This window comes from Oncorhynchus mykiss, chromosome 11, assembly GCF_013265735.2.
Source record: "Oncorhynchus mykiss isolate Arlee chromosome 11, USDA_OmykA_1.1, whole genome shotgun sequence".
Taxonomy (NCBI): Eukaryota; Metazoa; Chordata; class Actinopteri; order Salmoniformes; family Salmonidae; genus Oncorhynchus; species Oncorhynchus mykiss.
This window is the reverse complement of record NC_048575.1, coordinates 82,157,273-82,174,201: the sequence shown is the minus strand read 5'-3', so window position 1 is coordinate 82,174,201 and position 16,929 is coordinate 82,157,273. Positions and strand designations below refer to the sequence as shown.

The following is a 16,929-nucleotide window of genomic DNA, read 5'->3' as shown; positions in this document are numbered from 1 at the left end:
CCCATTGAGCCAGTGGTGTTAAATCAAGGTTGTTTCTCTACAGGCACCTTACCTGGAGATTAAGAGGCAGATGGACAAGCATGATCCTTTAGCTCACCCCTTACTGACATGGTAAGAGACCCCTTACTGACATGGTAAGAGACCCCTTACTGACATGGTAAGAGACCCCTTACTGACATGGTAAGAGACCCCTTACTGACATGGTAAGAGACCCCTTACTGACATGGTAAGAGACCCTTTACTGCCATGGTAAGAAACCCCTTTACTGCCATGGTAAGAAACCCCTTTACTGCCATGGTAAGAGACCCTTTACTGCCATGGTAAGAGACCCTTTACTGCCATGGTAAGAAACCCCTTTACTGACATGGTAAGAGACCCTTTACTGCCATGGTAAGAAACCCCTTTACTGCCATGGTAAGAAACCCCTTACTGACATGGTAAGAAACCCCTTACTGCCATGGTAAGTAAACCCCTTACTGCCATGGTAAGAAACCCCTTTACTGCCATGGTAAGAGACCCTTTACTGCCATGGTAAGAAACCCCTTACTGACATGGTAAGAGACCCCCTACTGCCATGGTAAGAAACCCCTTTACTGCCATGGTATGAGACCCCTTACTGCCATGGTAAGAGACCCCTTACTGCCATGGTAAGAGACCCCTTACTGCCATGGTAAGAGACCCCTTACTGCCATGGTAAGTAACCCCTTTACTGCCATGGTAAGTAAACCCCTTACTGCCATGGTAAGAGACCCCTTACTGCCATGGTAAGTAAACCCCTTACTGCCATGGTAAGTAAACCCCTTACTGCCATGGTAAGAGACCCTTTACTGAGTCCCGAAATCAAAAAAAGGTTTCCAAATTGTTTTATGTTATTTATTCATTTCAAGAGGCAAAAGGAGCAAAACCAATGTTTCCGGCTGTTAGGCTATTGTCAGCCTGCAATTCAATCAGTAGTCAGAGACATTGACTGTCATATTGAATGTACAGTTAGACCAGGACATGAGACAGTGGATTCATACATTCAACAGAAGAGAAAGTGTGAATGACAGTTTAAGTATGTACCAACAGGTCAATCTAACAGTAGAAGGAGGTATTGTATTGCAAACTGTTCATGTCTAATGTAACCCGTTTTGTTTTTCTCTCTAGGGTAATATGCAGTAACAGGTCACACATCGTCAAGCTACCAGTAACCAGAGTGAGTTTTATACATCATTAGAGGAGATTACATTTTTTAAAACAATAATAATTTTAGCTTTTATTTAACTAGGCAAGTCAGTTAAGAACAAATTCTTATTTTACAATGAAGGCCTACCGGGGAACAGCGGGTTAACTGCCTTGTTCAGGGGGCAGAACGACAGATTTGTACCTTGTCAGCTCGGGGATTCGATCTTGCAACCTTCCGGTTACTAGTCCAACGCTCTAACCACTAGGCTACCTGCTGGTTACTAGTCCAACACTCTAACCACTAGGCTACCTGCTGGTTACTAGTCCAACACTCTAACCACTAGGCTACCTGCTGGTTACTAGTCCAACGCTCTAACCACTAGACTACCTGCTGGTTACTAGTCCAACACTCTAACCACTAGACTACCTGCTGGTTACTAGTCCAACACTCTAACCACTAGGCTACCTGCTGGTTACTAGTCCAACGCTCTAACCACTAGGCTACCTGCTGGTTACTAGTCCAACGCTCTAACCACTAGGCTACCTGCTGGTTACTAGTCCAACCCTCTAACCACTAGGCTACCTGCTGGTTACTAGTCCAACCCTCTAACCACTAGGCTACCTGCTGGTTACTAGTCCAACCCTCTAACCACTAGGCTACCTGCTGGTTATTAGTCCAACACTCTAACCACTAGGCTACCTGCTGGTTACTAGTCCAAAGCTCTAACCACTAGGCTACCTGCTGGTTACTAGTCCAAAGCTCTAACCACTAGGCTACCTGCTGGTTACTAGTCCAAAGCTCTAACCACTAGGCTACCTGCTGGTTACTAGTCCAAAGCTCTAACCACTAGGCTACCTGCTGGTTACTAGTCCAAAGCTCTAACCACTAGGCTACCTGCTGGTTACTAGTCCAAAGCTCTAACCACTAGGCTACCTGCTGGTTACTAGTCCAACACTCTAACCACTAGGCTACCTGCTGGTTACTAGTCCAACACTCTAACCACTAGGCTACCTGCTGGTTACTAGTCCAACACTCTAACCACTAGGCTACCTGCTGGTTACTAGTCCAACACTCTAACCACTAGGCTACCTGCTGGTTACTAGTCCAACACTCTAACCACTAGGCTACCTGCTGGTTACTAGTCCAAAGCTCTAACCACTAGGCTACCTGCTGGTTACTAGCCCAACGCTCTAACCACTAGGCTACCTGCTGGTTACTAGTCCAAAGCTCTAACCACTAGGCTACCTGCTGGTTACTAGTCCAACACTCTAACCACTAGACTACCTGCTGGTTACTAGTACAACACTCTAACCACTAGGCTACCTGCTGGTTACTAGTCCAACGCTCTAACCACTAGGCTACCTGCTGGTTACTAGTCCAAAGCTCTAACCACTAGGCTACCCTGCTGCCCCACTAGATGGAACTAGAGTTACTGAAAAACTACAAATAAAAAAAAAATATATATATATGGTTAAGTCTGGCTTAATCTTAATCTCTTTAGACATTATATAATATGTATGGTTATTAAGTCTGGCTTAATCTTAATCTCCCTAGACGATGTAATATCTATATGTATCGTTATTAAGATGTAATATATCTCTGATGGTATTTTCTCGTCCGGCGTTAGGTCTTTTCTGGGTGTTCCTGTGAAGTCCTAAGACAGGCTGATTTATAGAATGAAGTCATACGACATGGGCTCCCGAGTGACGCAGCGGTCTAAGGCTTCACTACAGACCCTGGTTCAATCCCGGGCTGTATCACAGCCGGCCGTGATCCGGAGTCCTATAGGGCGGCGCACAATTGGCCCAGTGTCGTCCGGGTTAGGGGAGGGTTTGGCCGGGGTAGGCCGTCATTGTAAAATAATAATTTGTTCTTAATTGACTTGCCTAGTTAAATTAAGGTTAAATAAAATGTTTATAAAAATAGGCTGATTATAGAGTGAGGTGAGAAGACAGGCTGATTGAGAGAAGACAGGCTGATTGTAGAGTGAGGTGAGAAGACAGGCTGATTGTAGAGTGAGGTGAGAAGACAGGCTGATTGTAGAGTGAGGTGAGAAGACAGGCTGATTGTAGAGTGAGGTGAGAAGACAGGCTGATTGTAGAGTGAGGTGAGAAGACAGGCTGATTGTAGAGTGAGGTGAGAAGACAGGCTGATTGTAGAGTGAGGTGAGAAGACAGGCTGATTGTAGAGTGAGGTGAGAAGACAGGCTGATTGTAGAGTGAGGTCAGAAGACAGGCTGATTGTAGAGTGAGGTCAGAAGACAGGCTGATTGTAGAGTGAGGTCAGAAGACAGGCTGATTGTAGAGTGAGGTGAGAAGACAGGCTGATTGTAGAGTGAGGTGAGAAGACAGGCTGATTGTAGAGTGAGGTCAGAAGACAGGCTGATTGTAGAGTGAGGTGAGAAGACAGGCTGATTGTAGAGTGAGGTCAGAAGACAGGCTGATTGTAGAGTGAGGTCAGAAGACAGGCTGATTGTAGAGTGAGGTCAGAAGACAGGCTGATTGTAGAGTTGTGAAGAACAGAGAGAACAGAAAAGGAGAGAGTGAATGTGGTGTCCCAAATCGCACCCTATTCCCTATATTGTGTAATACTTTATACCACAGCCCTATTCCCTATATTGTGCACTACTTTATACCACAGCCCTATTCCCTATATAGTGCACTACTTTATACTACAGCCCTATTCTCTATATAGTGCACTACTTTATCCTACAGCCCTATTCCCTATATAGTGCACTACTTTTTACCTGCTCTATATAGGGACTAGGGTGCCCTTTGGGACACCTGTGACGTGTTGTTGTCTCCTGTCTCTCGTGTCACGACTGCAGCAGTTGAAGTTCATGCACACCCCGCACCAGTTCCTTCTACTCAGCAGTCCTCCTGCCAAAGAGTCCAACTTCAGAGCTGCCAAAAACCTCTTTGGGAGTACCTTCGCTTTCCAGTATGTTCCCCCTTTTTTTCATCATATATATATATATATATATATATATATATATATATATATATATAACAGAGGGGGGAGGGGGGGGGGGTTAGTACAAAACCAGTTAACTTTGATAAACAACTGGAAATAACTAGATTTGTTGGGTCATTTTAAGAAAGTTAAATATAGAGATTTGTTTTTGGTTGTTGAGTCAATTTAGACCATGCCCATTTTAAGTTTAACTATCAAAAAATAAATATATATATATAATGTTATTTCAGGATATGTTGGTAACGTTAGCTGGTCTTCCTTTGTATCATTCATATGCTCATGAAGGCACACAGTGCACTCACTGTTTTTGAAGTTTAAAAAAAAAAAAATCTTACACTTGTTTTAAAAGTACTTCAGTCGTACACTATGTTTCTGAAACATGTTGTTTTTATAATCACTGCTATTTTCAGTTGGAGAATGAACTTTTATTTGATGAACACAGTAGATCATGTATTGGATAATTAATAATGACCTTTTCTCTGTTCAGTGGTTCTCACATAGAGAATTGGCACTCCATTTTGAGAAACGGTTTGGTGGTTGCATCCAACACAAGACTTCAGGTAAAAATATATATCTTCAAATCCAATAATTGTTTTATCAGCCTTTTAAAAAGCACAATCTGTGATTTCAACTGCCTGAGACTACTGTGTATGATAAACAGTAGGTCTGAGTAAATGTAATAACTCTTCAAGACCTGAACACAAACAGCATTCACTCCAAACCACACTGTTACTAGAGCTGTGATGACACCAGTATTGCAATGTTTTTTTCCCCGAGACAAAAATGAAAACATGAAGCAGGCAACTCGTTGGTCCTTTTAGTATGTAATATATATATTGTGTGTGTGTGTGTGTGTGTGTGTGTGTGTGTGTGTAGCCTGGATAATAAATACATGTAATTGTGGATGACAACGTGTTTGTTTTCCAACACTAAGGCCGTTTTTCCTTAAACAAGTTAAATCTGCTTTGTGTTTTGTATCGCGATACTGGTATCGTCGCGGCCCTAACCTTTACCATACATATTTAAAATATGTTGCATATATTTTGCACGTTATCTCTGTAGACCAAACACCTCTAATAGTTGTGGTTGTTGTCTGTCGGCAGCTCCATGGCGCCATCTACGGGAGTGGGATCTATATCAGCCCAATGTCAAGCATATCATTTGGTTACTCAGGTACCCAGAAAACCTACAGGAACTTTGTAATTCATTTTAACAGGTAGACTCAGCGAAATTACGTTGACACTAACAGCGCCGCAGATATTAGGATGAGCGAGATGCAAGACTTCGCTGTCACGCAGTATCTGTACGGTTTGGCTTTAAGAGAGGTTACAGCGTGGTCGCCAGGGCACCAAAACAGAGGGACAAGTTGAGCCTCGCGCTTCAACGCTCTTAGTAGTTGCGGAAATTGACCCCCCTTTATGCTATTTACTTTGTGCGTCTGTCATATCGCTGAGCCATTAATACGTGAATTACAAATTGTGTGACGGAGTCTGTTGTCCTACCAGGGTAGTTAAAGTTATGTGACTGAGTCTGTTGTCCTACCAGGGTAGTTAAAGTTATGTGACTGAGTCTGTTGTCCTACCAGGGTAGTTAAAGTTATGATGACTGAGTCTGTTGTCCTACCAGAGTAGTTAAAGTTATGTGACTGAGTCTGTTGTCCTACCAGGGTAGTTAAAGTTATGTGACTGAGTCTGTTGTCCTACCAGGGTAGTTAAAGTTATGTGACTGAGTCTGTTGTCCTACCAGAGTAGTTAAAGTTATATGATGACTGAGTCTGTTGTCCTACCAGGGTAGTTAAAGTTATGTGACTGAGTCTGTTGTCCTACCAGAGTAGTTAAAGTTGTGTGACTGAGTCTGTTGTCCTACCAGAGTAGTTAAAGTTGTGTGACTGAGTCTGTTGTCCTACCAGAGTAGTTAAAGTTATGTGATGACTGAGTCTGTTGTCCTACCAGAGTAGTTAAAGTTACAATGTAACAGTTCAACTCTGCAGTACGTGAACCAAGACATTGTGACCGACATGTTCTTTCTGCACAATAAAGTCAAGATTCATTTACTCACCTGTTTTTAAAAATAAAAACATTAAAAAAAATTGTTTTAAACGTGCCGGGTTTTCAGAGCAGAGCAGTGTCTGATTTGCAGACCAAATGTTGTCCTGATTGTTATTATAACATCTCTCCCATTCAGGGATGAACAAAAAACAGCTGAAAGTTACTTCGAAGGACGAAACTGCTACAAACAAGACCAACTTACAGGTAATCATAATGCAAACTTAAAACTGGTGTAAACTGGGGGGAAACGAACGTTGTGTTAAAACTGGTGTAAACTGGGGGGAAACGAACGTTGTGTTAAAACTGGTGTTAACTGGGGGGAAACGAACGTTGTGTTAAAACTGGTGTAAACTGGGGGGAAACGAACGTTGTGTTAAAACTGGTGTTAACTGGGGGGAAACGAACGTTGTGTTAAAACTGGTGTAAACTGGGGGGGGAATGAACGTTGTGTTCACTTCTGTACAGTGTTAAAACTGGTGTAAACTGGGGGGAAACGAACGTTGTGTTAAAACTGGTGTAAACTGGGGGGAAACGAACGTTGTGTTCACTTCTGTACAGTGTTAAAACTGGTGTAAACTGGGGGGAAACGAACGTTGTGTTAAAACTGGTGTAAACTGGGGGGAAACGAACGTTGTGTTAAAACTGGTGTAAACTGGGGGGGGAATGAACGTTGTGTTCACTTCTGTACAGTGTTAAAACTGGGGGGAAACGAACGTTGTGTTAAAACTGGTGTTAACTGGGGGGGGAATGAACGTTGTGTTAAAACTGGTGTTAACTGGGGGGGGGGAAACGAACGTTGTGTTAAAACTGGTGTTAACTGGGGGGGGGGAAACGAACGTTGTGTTAAAACTGGTGTAAACTGGGGGGAAACGAACGTTGTGTTAAAACTGGTGTTAACTGGGGGGAAACGAACGTTGTGTTAAAACTGGTGTAAACTGGGGGGAAACGAACGTTGTGTTAAAACTGGTGTAAACTGGGGGGGGAATGAACGTTGTGTTCACTTCTGTACAGTGTTAAAACTGGTGTAAACTGGGGGGAAACGAACGTTGTGTTAAAACTGGTGTTAACTGGGGGGGGAATGAACGTTGTGTTCACTTCTGTACAGTGTTAAAACTGGTGTAAACTGGGGGGAAACGAACGTTGTGTTCACTTCTGTACAGTGTTAAAACTGGTGTAAACTGGGGGGAAACGAACGTTGTGTTAAAACTGGTGTTAACTGGGGGAAAACTAACATTGTGTTCACTTCTGTACAGTGTTAAAACTGGTGTAAACTGGGGGGAAACGAACGTTGTGTTAAAACTGGTGTTAACTGGGGGGGGAATGAACGTTGTGTTAAAACTGGTGTTAACTGGGGGGGGGGAAACGAACGTTGTGTTAAAACTGGTGTAAACTGGGGGGAAACGAACGTTGTGTTAAAACTGGTGTTAACTGGGGGGAAACGAACGTTGTGTTAAAACTGGTGTTAACTGGGGGGAAACGAACGTTGTGTTAAAACTGGTGTAAACTGGGGGGAAACGAACGTTGTGTTAAAACTGGTGTTAACTGGGGGGAAACGAACATTGTGTTAAAACTGGTGTTAACTGGGGGGAAACGAACGTTGTGTTCACTTCTGTACAGTGTTAAAACTAGTGTAAACTGGGGGGAAACGAACGTTGTGTTAAAACTGGTGTTAACTGGGGGGAAACGAACGTTGTGTTAAAACTGGTGTTAACTGGGGGGAAACGAACGTTGTGTTAAAACTGGTGTTAACTGGGGGGAAACGAACGTTGTGTTAAAACTGGTGTAAACTGGGGGGAAACGAACGTTGTGTTAAAACTGGTGTTAACTGGGGGGAAACGAACATTGTGTTAAAACTGGTGTTAACTGGGGGGAAACGAACGTTGTGTTCACTTCTGTACAGTGTTAAAACTAGTGTAAACTGGGGGGAAACGAACGTTGTGTTAAAACTGGTGTTAACTGGGGGGAAACGAACGTTGTGTTAAAACTGGTGTAAACTGGGGGGAAACGAACGTTGTGTTAAAACTGGTGTTAACTGGGGGGAAACGAACGTTGTGTTAAAACTGGTGTTAACTGGGGGGAAACGAACGTTGTGTTCACTTCTGTACAGTGTTAAAACTGGTGTAAACTGGGGGAAATGAACGTTGTGTTAAAACTGGTGTTAACTGGGGGGAAACGAACGTTGTGTTCACTTCTGTACAGTGTTAAAACTGGTGTAAACTGGGGGGAAACGAACGTTGTGTTAACTGGTGTAAACTGGGGGGGAACGAACGTTGTGTTCACTTCTGTACAGTGTTAAAACTGGTGTAAACTGGGGGGAAACGAACGTTGTGTTAAAACTGGTGTTAACTGGGGGGAAACGAACGTTGTGTTCACTTCTGTACAGTGTTAAAACTGGTGTAAACTGGGGGGAAATGAACGTTGTGTTAAAACTGGTGTAAACTGGGGGGAAACGAACGTTGAGTTAAAACTGGTGTAAACTGGGGGGAAACGAACGTTGTGTTAAAACTGGTGTAAACTGGGGGGAAACGAACGTTGTGTTAAAACTGGTGTTAACTGGGGGGAAACGAACGTTGTGTTAAAACTGGTGTTAACTGGGGGGAAATGAACGTTGTGTTAAAACTGGTGTTAACTGGGGGGAAATGAACGTTGTGTTAAAACTGGTGTTAACTGGGGGGAAATGAACATTGTGTTAAAACTGGTGTTAACTGGGGGGAAACGAACGTTGTGTTCACTAGAGTTGTGTCCTTTTGCAGTCAACAAAGAAAGGACAGCAGCCCCAGTTTTTGCAAAGTCGGAACCTAAAGTGCATAGCCTTATGTGAAGGTAGGTATGTGTGCTCTGGGCTGGAGTAACCACAGAACAACCATGGAGACATTAACTTATAACACATACCGTGTCTTCAGAATGTATTCACACCCCCGGGACTTGATTTGTTTTGGTACAGTCTGAATTTAAAATGGATTAAAAAAAAGAAATGTCACTGGCTTATACACAATTACCCATAATGTCAAAGTGGAATTATGTTCTTCGAAATGTGTTACAAATTAATTTAAAAAAAATTGAAACGCTGAAATGTCTTGTGTCAATAAGTATTCAACCCCTTTGTTATTTCTAAAATATTGTAGACGGAATATTCACAGTTAAAACAAAGACTTGTTCCCTTTTAAAAATGTGTTCATCTTTTTTATATGGCAAGACATAATATGTTCAGGAGTTAAAAAAAAAAAGTGTTTCACAAGTCACATAATAAGTTGCAGGGTCTCACTATGTGTGCAATAATAGGTTTAAAAATTACGGAATGGAGTTAAGCACAGACAAAATCCTAGAGGAAAACCTGGTTGTCTGCTTTCCACCAGACACTGGGAGATGAATTCACAATAGCAATAACCTAAAACAAATTTTATGTAATCCATTTTGAATTCAGGTTGTAACGCAACAAAATGTGGAATAAGTGGCTACTACACTCTGAAGCCACAGCATGTGAACTCTATTTTAATATATGTGTACATAGAGTTTATTTCCAAAATGAAATATTTCACATCTTTGACTTTTTCATCGAAGTATTGCTTACCTGTGTGTACAATATTCCTATTCACAGATTTTTTTTTTTATTCGCATTTTCATTTTCACAAAACGCTACAGATGTATGTAGGATCTTAATTTGAGCCAGTATGCTACGTCATGAAAATAATCCCGCAGCAACAGGAAATGTGAATTATGTGGATTATAATTAAGGTTTGACCTTTTTTTTTTTTTAAGGACAAATAAAGTCTTACATTTTAAAGTGGAAATTTTAACTTTAGAAGCCTTTTTAAAAATTGAATACACTACAAGGTTGCATTTCCTACTGTGCAAGGAAATTCTCAGCAACAAAAATGATCAAATTAAAATCCTACATCTGAATAGATCCATTGTTTAGCTGGAACGGAATGTTGGTTTCCTGTATAATTGACTGGGATATGTGGTCTTAAGATGACTGGGATATGTGGTCTTAAGATTCATCTTAAGATGAATGCATTCACTATAAGTCACTCGCATCTGCTAAATGTAAATGTTTTGCATACAGATCTCATTACTGTATTGAATTAGGAGAAAAAAATATTACAAATGTATTATTTGAACAGTTGTTTATTAAAAATGTAGTTATTTGTTACATTTGACTGTGTAAAACCGAGCAGTGCTACTTATTTCTCTGAGAGTGAGGTGGATGTACCGTATAGAGTTTTGCCAAACAAAATTATTATTTGTCTCTCTGAAATTAAACCAAGCGGTACGATTTTAAACAAACACAACTGTCATTGAACAAACACCATGCCATGATTAGATAGTGAGGGGGGGACAGACAAGATTACATTTCATAATTTCTTTAAACAATAAATGTTAATTTACTAAATAAAAAAACATTTCTGAAAATGAATATATAGCATTGTTTTTGCAATAAACTGTTTGTCCTCTTAACAGTAATCACATCCCCTGACCTGCACAAACATGGAGACATCTGGGTCGTTCCCAACACTGATCATGTCTGTACACGCTTCTTCTTCGTGTAAGTAGGCTTAAACAGTATTCCTTGCAGTAGTTACTGGACGGTATGCCCTTTATTGACATCCCTTACAGTCGCCTCCAATTCATCAAAGCACACTAGGGGTTAGGGTAGTAGACTAGGGGTTAGGGTAGTAGACTAGGGGTTAGGGTAGTAGACTAGGGGTTAGGGTAGTAGACTAGGGGTTAGGGTAGTAGACTAGGGGTTAGGGTAGAAGACTAGGGGTTAGGGTAGTAGACTAGGGGTTAGGGTAGTAGACTAGGGGTTAGGGTAGTAGACTAGGGGTTAGGGTAACAGACTAGGGGTTAGGGTAGTAGACTAGGGGTTAGGGTAGTAGACTAGGGGTTAGGGTAGTAGACTAGGGGTTAGGGTAGTAGACTAGGGGTTAGGGTAGTAGACTAGGGGTTAGGGTAACAGACTAGGGGTTAGGGTAGTAGACTAGGGGTTAGGGTAGTAGACTAGGGGTTAGGGTAACAGACTAGGGGTTAGGGTAGAAGACTAGGGGTTAGGGTAGTAGACTAGGGGTTAGGGTAGTAGACTAGGGGTTAGGGTAGTAGACTAGGGGTTAGGGTAACAGACTAGGGGTTAGGGTAGTAGACTAGGGGTTAGGGTAGTAGACTAGGGGTTAGGGTAGCAGACTAGGGGTTAGGGTAACAGACTAGGGGTTAGGGTAGTAGACTAGGGGTTAGGGTAGTAGACTAGGGGTTAGGGTAGAAGACTAGGGGTTAGGGTAGTAGACTAGGGGTTAGGGTAGTAGACTAGGGGTTAGGGTAGTAGACTAGGGGTTAGGGTAACAGACTAGGGGTTAGGGTAGTAGACTAGGGGTTAGGGTAGTAGACTAGGGGTTAGGGTAGTAGACTAGGGGTTAGGGTAGTAGACTAGGGGTTAGGGTAACAGACTAGGGGTTAGGGTAACAGACTAGGGGTTAGGGTAGTAGACTGGGGTTAGGATAACAGACTAGGGGTTAGGGTAGTAGACTAGGGGTTAGGGTAGTAGACTATGGGTTAGGGTAGTAGACTAGGGGTTAGGGTAGTAGACTAGGGGTTAGGGTAGTAGACTAGGGGTTAGGGTAGTAGACTAGGGGTTAGGGTAGTAGACTAGGGGTTAGGGTAACAGACTAGGGGTTAGGATAGTAGACTGGGGGTTAGGGTAGTAGACTGGGGGTTAGGGTAGTAGACTGGGGGTTAGGGTAGTAGACTGGGGGTTAGGGTAGTAGACTGGGGGTTAGGGTAGTAGACTGGGGGTTAGGGTAGTAGACTGGGGGTTAGGGTAGAAGACTAGGGGTTAGGGTAACAGACTAGGGGTTAGGGTAGAAGACTAGGGGTTAGGGTAGAAGACTAGGGGTTAGGGTAGAAGACTAGGGGTTAGGGTAGAAGACTAGGGGTTAGGGTAGTAGACTAGGGGTTAGGGTAGAAGACTAGGGGTTAGGGTAGAAGACTAGGGGTTAGGGTAGAAGACTAGGGGTTAGGGTAGAAGACTAGGGGTTAGGGTAGAAGACTAGGGGTTAGGGTAGAAGACTAGGGGTTAGGGTAGAAGACTAGGGGTTAGGGTAGAAGACTAGGGGTTAGGGTAGAAGACTAGGGGTTAGGGTAGAAGACTAGGGGTTAGGGTAGAAGACTAGGGGTTAGGGTAGTAGACTAGGGGTTAGGGTAGTAGACTAGGGGTTAGGGTAGTAGACTAGGGGTTAGGGTAACAGACTAGGGGTTAAAGGTCCTTTACAGAAAATGGATGTTTATCAAAGTGGTCTGTTAAAGAAATAACACATACCAGTATTTGATAATACAAGTGAATAAACATTTACGTTTGACATTTTACAAGAGTCTTATTAATAGCTGGAGTTCCCTCAGGGAATTATGTTCTATGGGGGGGTTGGTACTGAGAAGTGGTGTTCTTGTGTGATTCTTCTTCTGGTCCAGTTATGAAGATGGTCAGGTGGGGGATACGAGCATCAACACACAAGACGCTGGCATCCATCGAGAGATCCTACGAGTCATCGGCAACCAGACTGCCACGGGATGAACAACACAGCAATACTGCTGCCTCTCCTCCTCCACCTCTCAGCTCAAAGCTGGATTTTTTTTGAGCTGCGGAGGCCCGTCGTACCAAGTGTTTCCTTCCGATCAACGCAGAGAACACACAAACAACTTCAAAGTTTGAAACCTCAGCACACACATGTACAACTGAAACGCAACAGAACTCGAGGGAAGAACACATTTTTGCTAAGTTTCTAAATACTATGAAGAATCCTGCTTTTCCTGAAGACACAGTACGTCTTTGTTTGACTGATTGGGACGATTTCATTTTTTTGTAGAGAACGTTTAAAACGGTAACTCTTTGGTGAATATTTTGAGACTTTTTGCTAGTGGGCCTTTTCGGGGAAAAATAACTAGGAAAAAGTTCCTTCCTGTCTAGGAAAAAGTTCCTTCCTGTCTAGGAAAAAGGTCCTTCCTGTCTAGGAAAAAGGTCCTTCCTGTCTAGGAAAAAGGTCCTTCCTGTCTAGGAAAAAGGTCCTTCCTGTCTAGGAAAAAGGTCCTTCCTGTCTAGGAAAAAGTTCCTTCCTGTCTAGGAAAATGGTCCCATCCATCTGACCTGGTTTACTATAGAGTTGTACCTTTTTAAAGTACAATGTATACTGAAGGTGTTGACATGCACTGTTTCTTAATGTCATACAACTGGTTCATAACCTAAAAAACTACAACTTATTTCCCACCTTATTATTTTGTGTGTGTGTGTGTGTGTGTGTGTACGTACAGACACACAGTACCAGTCAACAGTTTGGACACTCCTACTCATTCCAGGGTTTTTCTTTATTTTTACTATTTTCTACATTGTAGAATAAGTGAAGATGTCAAAACTATGAAATAACACATATGGAATCATGTAGTAACCAAAAGTGTTAAACACATCAAAATATTTTATGAGATTCTTCAAAGTAGCCATCCTTTGCCTTGATGACATCGTTGCATTCTCTTGGCATTCTCTCAACCATATTCACCTGGAATGTTGGAAAAGCAATCTTGAAGGAGTTCTCACATATGCTGAGCACTTGGCTGCTTTTCCTTCACTCTGCTTTGGGATTTGTTGGACAGCATCTGGTTGAGGTCGAGTGATTGTGGAGGCCAGGTCATCTGATGCATCACTCCATCACTCTCCTTCTTGGTCAAATAGCCCTTGCACAGCCTGGAGGTGTGTGGGTTATTGTCCCGTTGAAAAACAAATGATAGTCCCACTAAGCCCAAACCAGCAGAATGCTGTGGTAGCCATGCTGGTTAAGTGTGCCTTTGAATTCTAAATAAATCACACAATGTCACCAGCAAGCACCATCACACCTCCTCCATGCGTCACGGTGGGAACCACACATGTAGAGATCAACCGTTCACCTGCTCTGCGTCTCACAAAGCCACAGCAGTTGGAACCAAAAATCTCATTTGTACTCATCAGACCAAAGGCCAGATTTCCACCAGTCTAATGTCCATTGCTAGTGTTTCTTGGCCCAATCAAGTCTCTTCTTATTATCGATGTCCTTTAGTAGTGGTTTCTTTGCAACAATTCGACCATAAAGGCCTGATTCACGCAGTCTCCACTGAACAGTTGATGTTGAGATGTGTCTGTTACTTGAACTCTGTGAAGCATTTATTTGGCTTGCAATTTCAGAGGCTGGTAACTCTAATGAACTTATCCTCTGCAGCAGAGGTAACTCTGGGTCTTCCTTTCCTGTGGCGGTCCTCATGAGAGCCAGTTTCATCATAGTGCTTGATGGTTTTTGCGACTGCATTTGAAGAAACTTTAAACTTTAAAATTCCTTGACATTTTCAGTATTCACTGACCTTCATGTCTTAAAGTAATGATGGACTGCCGTTTCTCTTTGCTTATTAGAGCTGTTCTTGCCAAATAGGTATTTTACCAAATAGGGCTATCTTCTGTATACCACCCCTACCTTGTCACAACAGAACTGATTGGTTCAAACGCATTAAGAAGGAAAGAAATTCCACATTCACTTTTAACAAGGCATACCTGTTAATTGAAATTCATTCCAGATGAAGCTGGTTGAGAGAATGCCAAGAGTGTGCAACGCTGTCATGGCAAAGGATTTATTTAACACTGTTTTGGTTACTACATGATTCCATAGTTTTGATGTCGTCACTATTATTCTACAATGTAGAATAAAGAAAAACCCTTGAATGAGTAGGTGTGTCCAAACTTTTGACTGGTACTGTGTATATATAACATGGAATGGTTACCAATATAACGTGTGTGTGTGTGTGTGTATATACGTTATATTGGTAACCATTCCATGTAGACTGAGGCACACAGCAAAATAATGAGTAGAATCGACATTGTCAGGATTGAATACATTTGAGTAGAATCAACATTAAGGTCAGGGTTCAATACATTGAGTAGAACCGACATTAAGGTCAGGGTTCAATACATTGAGTAGAATCGACATTAAGGTCAGGGTTCAAGACATTGAGTAGAATCGACATTAAGGTCAGGATTCAAGACATTGAGTAGAATCAACATTAAGGTCAGGGTTCAATCAGGACTGCGGACGATCCGCATTTTAGTGCAGTTGACATTTTAAAGGTGATTTCCCATTCGAGGCCGACATCTGCAGCGTTTACTTAGGCCATCTCCTCGATCGTGGTAACATTGCCTTTAAATGGTGCATAGCCCAAAATGGCCGTTCGGACCCTGACCCTGGTGTAAAGACCCTTGACTGACATGTCATCACAAAAATGAGCAGAAATGTATGCTGTGTTAATTTAGGAAAGTAGATCCATTTCCTTCACATATCATAACAAGAAATGTATATATTGGTTTCTTCTCCTTTTATAAGGGGGGGGGGTCTACTGGTTTTACAATGGGGAAGACTTTGATTCCAGTCAAGAATAGATACATATTACAGTATGGATGTGATACATTTGTCAATTCACACAGTTACGTACCACTCACAACCAGTTCCAACACCTATTTTCAAATATAAAATAAAACATTTCAGATTGATATTTGTACTTTTGATTTAAAAACTATGGGTGGATTGTATAATCGACACGCCAATTTAAAATAACATTTTAAAATAGTTTCCTTTTGTTCTATACATATAAAGCATTGGTGTTCGCTGCTGTTGTTTATATATATATATATATATATATATATTGCTGTGATTTCAATGACCAATCAGAGCTCAGATTGATGTATTCTAACCCGTGTGTTAATTGTAAATTATATATTTCTAAGAATGGATGTTAGTTTAAAGTCAACATTTGGTCATAGAGGACACCAACCACTCTGTACATGATACAAGTCTTAAGTTTCCTAGCAAAAATAAAAACAGTACTGTAAAAAACAGGTCATATATTATTTTATTTTATATATTATTTTTTTTAATAAAACAAAAATGAATGACTAATGATTTTACCATTTTAAATATACGTCAGGTTATTGTAACAAATATAAACACCGACGGAGAGTTAATTTAGCAACACGTTGTTCGTTTTGTATTCCATAATTCAGTGGCCAAATCACATGAATATTGTTTTAAATACCGGTCGTTGGAATAGTAACACGAACCGGATCAGCACACAGGTGGACGTTGGTTTCTTGACTTTGGTTTTATTAAAGATTCCAAAGGCGTTTTGTTACTAACACGTTGTTCATAATCTGTATTACTGACATTTTATAAGGCTATCTTGCCATTTTTTTTTTTTTAGCAGTACCACAGTGTCATGTATCTAATGAAGAAGGGTATACTGTTGCAACTGGAAGCACATAAATCAAGTGCACCAAGGGATGACGTCATGAATATCAATTAACATAAACATTTTTTTTTATTTTTTAAAAGCAACTCAAAAGTACAAACTTAAGTCAAATATTTCACAGGAAATGTTAATCAGTTGGAGATGTATATGATGGTCAGTGGTATACTTGGATTTTTGATCTCTTTTATCTGGATGATTTTTGTATTTTATTTAATTTTTTTAAAGTATTATGTTATTATGCTACTTATCATTTGGTGCCTTATAGACATGAATTAATGGTAATATAACAATACATACTGAATATATTGTCACAACAACAAGGCCAAATATTTTCTGTATTCAGTTTTTATGGCTTTTTCTTCAAATGAATTCAGCTTTTTTTTGGGGGGGGGGGGCTTTTTACAAGTTATGAAAATAGTAGCTTATGTACTTGTTTATGTT

At 41.3% G+C, this 16,929-nt stretch overlaps 1 protein-coding gene and 1 long non-coding RNA gene across 2 annotated transcripts in view; both read left to right on the top strand.

Moving 5' to 3' along the window:
* Positions 1 to 13,234, top strand: part of LOC110535140 (poly (ADP-ribose) polymerase family, member 8) — an 84,207-nt gene extending 70,973 nt beyond the window's left edge. The window contains exons 19-27 of the mRNA XM_036936522.1: positions 44 to 111; positions 1,147 to 1,195; positions 3,993 to 4,105; positions 4,626 to 4,698; positions 5,242 to 5,311; positions 6,323 to 6,390; positions 8,940 to 9,009; positions 10,648 to 10,732; positions 12,646 to 13,234. Coding sequence (XP_036792417.1) covers positions 44 to 111; positions 1,147 to 1,195; positions 3,993 to 4,105; positions 4,626 to 4,698; positions 5,242 to 5,311; positions 6,323 to 6,390; positions 8,940 to 9,009; positions 10,648 to 10,732; positions 12,646 to 12,748 — 699 coding nt within the window. The 3' untranslated portion in view covers positions 12,749 to 13,234. The remainder of the gene's footprint in view (positions 1 to 43; positions 112 to 1,146; positions 1,196 to 3,992; positions 4,106 to 4,625; positions 4,699 to 5,241; positions 5,312 to 6,322; positions 6,391 to 8,939; positions 9,010 to 10,647; positions 10,733 to 12,645) is intronic.
* A 1,724-nt stretch (positions 13,235 to 14,958) lies between these two features.
* On the top strand, positions 14,959 to 16,548 carry LOC118937423. The gene is made up of 2 exons (XR_005034758.1): positions 14,959 to 15,217; positions 15,255 to 16,548. It is a non-coding gene; the product is annotated as an uncharacterized LOC118937423 (long non-coding RNA).
* The last annotated feature ends 381 nt before the right edge of the window (positions 16,549 to 16,929 follow it).